General features: G+C 36.4%; 1 protein-coding gene across 2 annotated transcripts; it reads left to right on the top strand.

Annotated features, from left to right (window-relative positions):
• The first annotated feature begins 1,023 nt into the window (after nt 1–1,023).
• On the top strand, nt 1,024–9,745 carry LOC134848214 (UDP-N-acetylglucosamine transporter-like). Of its 2 annotated transcripts, none has more exons than XM_063865593.1 (6): nt 1,024–1,467; nt 2,083–2,343; nt 2,887–3,010; nt 3,304–3,553; nt 8,676–8,827; nt 9,376–9,745. In XM_063865593.1, the coding sequence occupies exons 1-6, from the start codon at nt 1,222–1,224 to the stop codon at nt 9,582–9,584; spliced, it is 1,242 nt and encodes a 413-aa protein (XP_063721663.1). In that variant the 5' UTR covers nt 1,024–1,221; the 3' UTR covers nt 9,585–9,745. The 2 variants fall into 2 exon arrangements, with proteins under 2 accessions (XP_063721663.1, XP_063721664.1); XM_063865594.1 differs by having other exon boundaries at nt 1,361–1,467; nt 2,075–2,343.
• The last annotated feature ends 265 nt before the right edge of the window (nt 9,746–10,010 follow it).

The raw sequence follows: 10,010 nt of genomic DNA, 5'->3' as shown, positions 1-10,010 counted from the left end.
GGTTGAGTTTGTCAAATAAGCTTTGAGAAAGGCGGGATCGTACCCTTGTCTCGAAAAAGTGTCCATAATTTGTCAACTATTTAAGTTTTTTTCTGAAAGTGAATTTGTCAAGCCTGAATACTGCCCTATTTTTTGTATCGCAATTGTGTGCCCTTGTTAGCTGCTGATTTTTTTCGCGGTATTTATGGTTTGTGAAGATTTTTTGACATCTGCTGCAGATTTTTACGCTCTGATTATGACTTGCGTTTGGAAAACTTGGAATGAAAAAGAAAAGCTAATTGTTTTTAGATGCAATTTTGCCGCAATGAGCTGTCAAAACTTCAGGAGCATCATTTATATCGATTGATGACTCTACACGAGAAAAGTACTTCCGATCATGTCACTGATAGCTTTCAATACAAAATTTCGTACCTTAGCTTACAATGTACAGAATAATTTGAACGAAACAGATCGATGATTCATACAGCAAGCCTATCAATAGTTATAGATTGCTTGCATAAGGTATACTGAGTGTTGAGCATGTGAAACCGCGGGTCTTTTCAGTTATACCCCCCCCCCCCCCTTTACATGATGAAAAATTAAAATGAAAATTTTACTACAAAATTGGATCGATATTACTCAGAAAGGCAAGGCAGTAAAATACGACCGGTCAAAACGATGCAGTTTACTTAATTAAGCCCTCAAACTGGCTCTTTTCTCGGATTTTTTTGCCGTTTTCTCCACAAAAGTTTTATAATTATGAGCCCAAATGCGGTTTAAATCGTTGTTTTATTCGTATATTGTGCATATTTCCAATTTGATTCAATGCGTGGGATATCAGCCCAGCATCTCTAAGAAAATTTGATGCAAATTTGATGCAGATCATGGTAGTCATCTAAGGTCAATGCTAATGTTCTAAGCGTTCGCCTGGTCGGAACATTTTGTACTACTTGCACAGCAGCCGGTTTCCCTTGTTTATAATGGGTGTTTGGTTTCTAAGGCTGGTAGTTTTGTGATATAAAGAGTTGTTCTGTTTTCAGATATTTTATGCCCGAAATTTATTCTTCGTTGAAATATCGTCTTTGAAATTTGTGTTCTAATCCTCCACATTCCAATCAGTATAAAATGTATCTCATTGTAAAACAGTGTAAAATATTTTTACATTTTATAGCTTAAAATGATGCTTTGAAATCATTTTACTCTATTTTACAACAGTAGCTGGGCTGAATATTGATTTAAAAAATGAAGACTGAATCTCTTTCAAAGTTTTGGAAGTTGGCGTTATTTTGCTCGCTGACAATTGTTACTACAGCGAACATAGTCTGTGTGAACTTTTCAAGGATCGTTTTCCCCGGCGACTCGAGTGCGTCACTGTATTACCCGTCGACGTCTGTGTTTTGCAATGAACTGGCGAAGATTATTTTGAGCTGTGTGCTTTTACTTTATGAGGTGAAGAGCTGCAGCAGATTAATGAGTGTTCTCAAAACGGTATGTGAGTCTTATTGAGTGTACGTGAAGCTTCCTTTTCGGACAGGGTTGTTAAAATGTCACGTGTCTCAAGCTATCAGTCGAGAGATCGATGGTCAGAGACCCATTATCATGTGTGCTTGTTAATTGAAAGTCGGGAATCGTGTTTCTACCAAAATTTCAATTGAATCAGATTTAGTGCTACAAGGGAACGCCAGCGCCCCGCTATTTTGAGCTGAGCTGAACAGATCATTATTCCCCTCCCCTAATTCTTCTAATACATGGGTCAGCTTTGATATTGCACCGGGACACGAATGCATCCCAACTAAGTAAGCTTCAGTTGATTGCAAATGAGTTGATATGAAAATTCCTTTTTTCTTTGTGAAAATACTACAAATTAGGTGATTTTATCTTGCCTCGACAAGTGAGGAACCGAAAATATTTTTGGGCAAGATTTCCCAAGGCGCAAAAATTTCACGGCGATAAATTTTTTGTCCTAATAGACGTTTTCATGCGGGGAATATCAGATTTTGGATGCCAAATTCTATGCAGAAGTTAGGAATAAGTGAAATTTTATCATTGAGTGTTCCAGATTACGTTGGAACTTTAACCTGTCCTCAATAAAAAGTGTTTCAGGAGGTGTTTGAGAAATGGAGTAGTACCTTAAAAATGGCAGTACCCGCAATAGTCTACGTCATTCAAAACAACCTCAGTTTCTTCGCTTTGGGCAACCTGGACCCAGCCACGTATCAAGTTACATATCAACTCAAGCTACTCACAACAGCACTAGTTATGCGCCTGCTATTGGGGAAAATCCTCACTAGTAAACAGTGGGGAGCTCTTTTTGTGCTTTTAATTGGAGTTTGTCTGGTTGAAATTGAGAAGTTAGCGCCTCAGGTGAGTGAAGTTATAAAAAGGATGTAAAGATTTATCAGATAGTATTTTTTTAGCTTGGGCTTATTTTTTTACTAGCGAGTATGAATGAAAATTTTTGTATGAATGTTCCATAGTTTTGTCTGAATGTCATAACTGAAGAACAAGTATTATTTTGTAACCAGTAGCGGATTCTTTGAGGGGGTGGGGGGGGGGCACAAAGGGTCCCCCATTTGCTGTTGTTTTGAGGCATCCATTTTTGCAGGCCAGCCTTATATTTTTTCTAAAGGCTCTGCCATTTGATCTAAAAAGTCATAGATGATTTTCCACATTTTTGTTTGCGGTGTAGAAAATATGACCTTAAAATTGTTTTGGGTGAGCTCGGGTTGTGATTTGCAACCCCGTCCCCTTAGCCTGTAGATATTGAAATACAACTAACGGAAGACGTACAGTCAGAAACAGTTCCTTAAATACTTTTGGTTGAAAGTATTCTTTTTCCTCAGCTTTCAAAACATTTTGTTTCAAACATGGATTTATGAACTGAAAAAATTTCTCATGTTTTTGAAGGACATGACGGCTGTCTCGAGGCAGATGCTACAAACAGCTTCGGCAAACAAAAAGGACGATAGTGTTATTGGAGAGGAGAGGTCATATGATTCACCTGCAGGGTCTTCAGTCAACGTTTTAGCGGGCAAGTTATGAAGTTATATGGCGGCAGTTCTGGAACTGTTAAGAAGAAAACTTTTGAGGGGTGGAGTTTATATACTAATTATTTTATAAGTTTTTTTTCTTCATTTTTTTGGACCAATTTAACACCTCTACCCTAAACAGATCAAGTTGTTCCACCCAACTGTTATATTTGGATAAATTCGCTTAGCACTGCGTCTAAAATTCTTGATTCCAATTGGTTGAAAGTTTCAACTTAGAATTATTACGATAATATCCTAAATTTTGAAATAATTAGTCCATCCTTCTCTTCTTCAGGAATCGCGGCTACAATTGGAATGACATTCTGTTCTGCATTCGCGGGGGTGTACTTTGAGAAGATGGTTCGATCCTCGCCCGCGTCTTCCTCTGGAGGGAAAGGGCTGCAACAGGGTGCAATCAAGCTGAGTGAATTGGGAGAGCTGTGGGTGAAGAATATCCAGCTGTATCTGTTCTCCTGTATCAGTGCTCTAGCTGCGTGTTTATTACACGATGGAGATAAGATTGCTGAAAATGGATTTTTCCACGGGTGTGTTAATGTACAATATTTAAAATCAATTTGTTGTTGCGAAGAATTTCATCTCGAGGGTTCTCAAAAAAGGTCGATTGTTAAGCATTGATTACACAAGTACTGCTAGTGTTATAAGAGCAGCCCTTTTTCTAACTTTCATTGTTCACTTTTTCAATATGTTCACTTTTTCAGTGTTCAGTTTCAATAAGTCTAAACAGCTCAATTTGCAAAAATTAGGGGTTTCTAAAGCATGTGTTTTATCCCCTTAAAACGCACTCATTGCTGCCTGTTAGTTCTCAATTACCCTTGCGATAAGCAAAAGTATTGCAATAGGGTACTAGACTTTTCCCCCGTAAATAATATTGTTCACAGGACCCATTTCATCTCCTGGACTCCTTCATCTTCTGACGTGCTCAATTTCTTTAAAATTCAAATAAAACTACTATAATTTAAGTAATGCCCGTTTCAGGTTGTAATTTTCAGTTTATGTTGTATCGGCTCAGTCAACTTATTTTGCATAGTTTCGAGGGCAAAGTTATTCGCATGGGATTATGTGTATCAGGTTGGATGAACCGTAAAAAATTCTATGAAATTTTTTATGACAACAGTTTTGTTTTCGGCTCAAACGGGTTTCGACCCAAAATTTGCCGCCCGGTAATCGATTTCTATTTTTCTAAGGCTGCTTATGAACTTCTATACAACGATAAAATTTTTAAAGCTGTATCTTTTTCAAGTAATGTTTTCAACTTAGTTTTCAGAATTTTTTTTCGTTCACTATTTTGTAGCGCAATTTGTTTTTTGCCTCACAAGTTTTGCGAAGCTCCGCTTCGCCTCTGTGTCAAGTATGTTTGCAAAAGCAAGCGTAGTGTTATATTACGAATCTATTTTTGCTAATCCAACTCGGAATGAAAGTGCTCATTTGGTGACGTTTTTTTGCTGCATACGTTGACAGTTTAATAACATCGGTTCTATCGGCTTTATTGGCGGATAGATTTTGTACATTTTCAGAACATGGGCGCATTTGTGCCTCTGTGAAAATGCATCATCATTCATAAGGTCTCTGTTACTGGGTTATATAACAGATTGTTGAAATTTTTGCTTATGGCACATCAGATAGTGGATTCAATCCCCTGTTGTCCCTTAAGGCCAATGTTTCCGCCGGATTTTTGCAGTTTGTTTTTTGATTCTTAGACCTTTGTGTTTTTTTTTGGTTGGGCTAATGAAATAGTTTTCTCTCTATTTGTTTTGTGTATTTATTATTTTTTTTTTCAAATGTAGATTTAAGTGGTTGGATTTTTGATTTTGATTTCACATTTTAAATACATTTTCCAAATTGGGAATTAAATTCTCCAGATGGCCTGGAAAGTTAAACCTGACTCTTGGTTGGTGGCTCTTCGACGTAACAAGGACCAATTTTACTTCAAACAGGAGTCAGGCTTCACTTTTTAACCCATTTAGAGAGTTTAATTGCCTGTTTTTAATCGATAAAGCATTTAACCTTTAATCGAAATAGTCTGAAACCGAAATCAAAATTAGCAGAATGTGAATTCTTACTATCTCTATGTGACATGGGTTCGCCTCAGTAACCGCCTGGATCTTACATAAACAGTTTGTGTCTCGATGCTGGTTAGCTTGCATTGTTTATCAGCCTGTTTGCGTCATCTGATTTTGCATTTGGCTAAATATTATTAATAAATTGAAAGCAAAATGAGCAGAATTTCCATTCTCACTTGGTAGATGTCAGTCGGGTTCACGCCAATAACCGCCTGGAATTTACATAAAAAGTTTGTGTCTCGACACTGGTCACACGAAGCATCTCGTTTGCGGTTCTGAGTGCGCGTACAAAAAATTTATTGTCACATCTGAATTTTTTATAATGTTTCAACTCAATTTGTCCATTTCTGACTGATCTGAGGTCAGTTTCATTTTCATTTGCTTCAATTTGTAAGATAATTCAGCAGTTTTGCTAATTGTTTTCCAGAGCAGCAAATTGTCAGTTCGTTGCAACAAAAACAAACAAACAAAAAGAGAAGCTTCAAACGTAATAAAGAACTAGCATGACGAATGTATTCACTGTCAACCCATTTTGTAACTCTTCGCTGAAAACTCTAATTTTCGCAAACATGATATTGGCGGGCACCAAGCCGCAGAGCAGCATAATAAGATTGAGAAAATATTGACTACTGACGCAGTTATTTTTTTAGGGACTGCGTTCTGGACTCTGAGCGATTTAGGTTATTTTGTTTCGATGTGTCGCGTCCAATTTAAGTTCTTTGCACCCTTAACACCTAGATTTTTTTTTACAAAATCATTTGTTTCGAGTGGCGAGTTATCAAGGGTAAAATTGTGGTGCCTGTGATTAAACCGCAGTAGAGAAGAAACTTGCTGTTAAAAACACAATCAGGAAAGTCATTGTAAGTAAATTGAAATTGAGAGGTCCGAAAACACTGCCTTGTGAAAAGCCGAAAAGCACAATAACTGAATTAGAAAAGATCGATTCATTTTTACTCTTTGTATCCTGTCATTCAAGTAATTAGCAATTAACATAACAAATTTTTTTGTCAAAAGCGAGCTTCCGAAGTTTCGTTAACAGGATATGTTGATGCACGCAGTCAAAAGCTTTTTTCTCATCGAAGTAGCTAGGAACACGGGATGCTGGAATGGATATTGTCAGATAGCTCATCAAGATAAGATAGCTTTTAAGTAACAGAGCTCCTATTTTGCATGAACTTTTAGTGTTCAGGATTGATGAAGGTTTTTACTTTCGGGTAGACAAAAAATTAAAAAAAAAAAAACTTTTCAGGATCAAAAATTGTTCGGTAGAATACATATCGACCGGTTGTTTTCAACGTTATTGGTTGAATCTGACTCATGAATAGGAGTATCATAGGAAAATTTCTAGATCGATGGCCATTAAAAAGAGTGTAAACAAGGGGTGATAATACTTGGGCTCCTTCTCTTAGAACGAATAGAGGTATTTCTTCCCCTGTGCAAAAATTTGAGTAATCGCAACTAAATTACAAACTTAGAATTATAGAGCAGGAAAGTTATCATCCACTAGGATAAATTTCATGGGTCTCAAACATCAAAAGTTTGTTGGCAGAAAAAGTGAACCAAAAAACTGATTGAATAAATTTGCTTTTTCTTTATCGGCTTCCGCTGTGTTATCTGATCATTTCATGGTGGCAGGTGATATTGAGTATTTTTCCTTACAAGAATTCAATGGTCGAAAACATTGTTAACTGTCAGCGATATTAACTTTTTCAGAAAGAAGATATTTGTCTAAATCAATCGGTTCCGAAACTTGCAGATTTAGATTCCGCTGAATCAATGACAAACGCAAAGGCCACGATGTTTGAAGCTTCCTTATTTTAGAATTTCTCTTGTTAAACAGATGCATCGTTTGGGGTGAATGAAAGTTTGGCACATTTAATTGACGGTATTAGTTTTTTATACTCGGGGAAGCAATGGTGGTATCTAATAATAGGTTATACCAGCACAAAATGAGTTGTTCGCGAAAATTGGTTAGAAAACTAAGATAATTAAATAACTACTCAGAAGTAAAATAAAGTGCAATGTATCCGAAGAAGCCCGAGAAATAAAAGAAGCCTGGGTGAGGTATTCTGAACGTAATTGCGGTATTCAGTGAGGCACGGTGAAGACAGAAAAAGTACGATAAAGTCTAAGATATCGAGATCCTATTGATTATGGCGTACAAAACTAATAGAAGCAATGTACTAACGAATCTGACAAGATTAATCAATTGAATTCAGTTTCTAGGAAATTCACTGAGCTGTAATAAAAGAGTCAGAATTGTCACCCAGGTGTAGTAAAAGATCTGACTAATTTATTCAATTGAATCCAGTATCCAGAATTGTCACTTGGCTTTTACCATAAAGCAGTATCTCTAAAATCCTTTTTTCAATGGCTCCGTAATTCAGCTCGTTGAACGAAACAGTTCAACGTGAAACTTAACTTTTGACTACGGGGACCGATCGTTTAGCAGACAAATTTTTTAGCATGAAAAGTGAAAATATGCGTCTCTAGCAGACCAACTTAATTAACTGAGGCATGATTCCTTGACACACTCAAAAGACGCTCAGTCTTGGGTCAAGCTTCCCCAATCAAGACAATTACCTCATGATTTGTTCACAAAATTATCAACTTCAAAAATACAACAGTCTAAATTAACGGCAAAACAAACATTTACGCGCACAATAACACTCAAACCGATTGGAAGCGAGCGCAGCGGAGCAAGCGGTCGTTAATCGACAATACCACGTTTGAAGTTAGCATTTTGACTTGCTAATTGTTCTGAGTCTGCTAAAAGGTTGGTCTGCTAGAAAATCGGTCTGTTAAAATCTTTAGCGTCATTGGATACTCAAACACGCAATATATTTCGTCCTATCGAAGTGTTAGCGGCAAATTAAATCATTCTAAATTAAATTGAAGCAGATAACTTAGTTTTATTGATGTTAGCAGACTCCACGTTTGTCAAATCTCCAATATTCAGATAGTCTGTCCTTCGGGACGCCACTTTCAGATTTTTCAGCAGCAAAATATACTTACTGATTTATATATTTTTGCACAGGTTAACAATGTGTTATCCTTTGCAGAGGCAGGTTGCGAAGTTGTGCCAGCATTTTCAAAGTTCATCTTCAACGTTTATTTATTTTCAAGGAATAGTTGTGTATTTTTAAGCTTCTTCGGTCTATGCTTGGCTTCGTGAGGTGCAGTTTCACTTGTCTCAAATTAGGTTTTTTATATATATAAGCAATTGTCAGTTATCAAGGTGCTTGAAATTCAAGGTGGAGTTTTAAACTGCTTTTTAAACTAGTCGTGTCTATGAAATTGATAGTTGAAACAAAAGTAGAAAAAAAACCTTTTTTTTTTGTCCCTGTAAACTTTAAAAACTATTGGCTATGGTGATTTGAAGTCTTGCAAAATGTATAGTAATCTGTTCAGCGTAGTTTTCCGGGTTCTGCGGTCTGTTAGATATGGTTTTTTAAATCGGTATTGCAGATATCGGATCAATCTATATATCAATATATAATCATGAACATGATAACAGTCGCTTGTTATTTTCTTGCATACTTGCATATTAGGTCGTGTATTAATCTTAATTTTTTGTTTGAGTTAGGTACAACTCACTGACAGTGGTCGTGGTGCTGATTGGGTCGGCTGGTGGAACTGCAACTGCACTGATGCTCAAGTACCTTGACAACATCTACAAGAACTTCGCTTCCTCAATGTCCCTAGTGCTCGCATCATTCTGCTCCTTCTGTCTCACTGGTAGTTACTCTGAATCATCTGGTTTTTTTGTTCATTGGATTTATCTGTTATCTTGTCGTTGTTTTTAAAAGTAGAGTATAATATTTAGAACTGATTGGTTAAAATTGTTTCCTGCGAAAGGAAAATTGCATTTTCATTAAAAATATAAGTAAGCTCACGTAACAATTTGGTATCTTCGGGCTGTATATTTGAAAACACCCTGTTAATTATTCGATACTAATATTTTTTCTCTTTTACACAGTCCTGTGAAATTGATTTCGAATCCAGCACACGGCAATTTTTGAAAGGTCAATCATTTCCAAAATTACTTATTTTTAGGTTTAATTATATGCTTATTTGCCGTCTCGCTGTTCTCATTTGCGTTATCGAGCTCAAATTTTACTCATATTTCCTGCTTTTTGACGTCGTTTTTTTGAGGTGTTTTTTTTGGCATCCCAAATCATCATCATCTGATGTATGTTGACAGTGTCTATAACAGTCATCCCAATTATTTTTTTTTGAAAAAATGTACATATGTTTTATTGATTTTCGGGCTTCTCTGTTTTTAGGGCAGCTCTACGGTCCCAAATTTTTCCTAGGATCCTTCTTGGTATGTTTGTCTCTCTTCATTTACCAATCTACTCAGAAAACACTGACCAATAAGACAACTGTGGGATCCAATTCTGCAAACAGGCAACGAAACTTGCCCCTGCCTATGTACATGCCAAAAGAAGTCATTTCGAAAGTGATGGAGCAAAATGATGTTTCAAAAGCGTGATATTTATGATTATGACACTCGTTTTGTTGATTGTGAGAAGTTTTTAAAAATTGCATATTGTATTCTCAAATCTCTAAACCGAGTCAAGTTCGTTTGCTCAGCCAGCAACCATCTCATCAAAATTTTGAGGCATGTGGCTGTTATAACCCGTACGCTGTGACTTGAAGACATCGTTTTTGCTCCCCTCTTTGGCTGACGAAGGTCCAAAATTAAAAAAAAGTGTTCTTGTACAGTGCTTACTTATATATTGCCATATCAACTGTTTTATTGGTATTCAAAACTAATAGTTCTGTACAAAATTTCTTGTGTCAATGAACTCTAATTTGGTTCAGTAGTTTTTTTTGTTGGTATATAACCCAGCCGAAGTATCAACCAGCCGAAAATATGTGATTGTTATATAATAGTTTTGTAACAATTATGTAACAG

This window comes from Symsagittifera roscoffensis, chromosome 6, assembly GCF_963678635.1.
Source record: "Symsagittifera roscoffensis chromosome 6, txSymRosc1.1, whole genome shotgun sequence".
NCBI classification, from domain to species: domain Eukaryota; kingdom Metazoa; phylum Xenacoelomorpha; order Acoela; family Convolutidae; genus Symsagittifera; species Symsagittifera roscoffensis.
The sequence above is the reverse complement of the archived record's forward strand: the minus strand, read 5'-3'. Positions and strand labels throughout refer to the sequence as shown.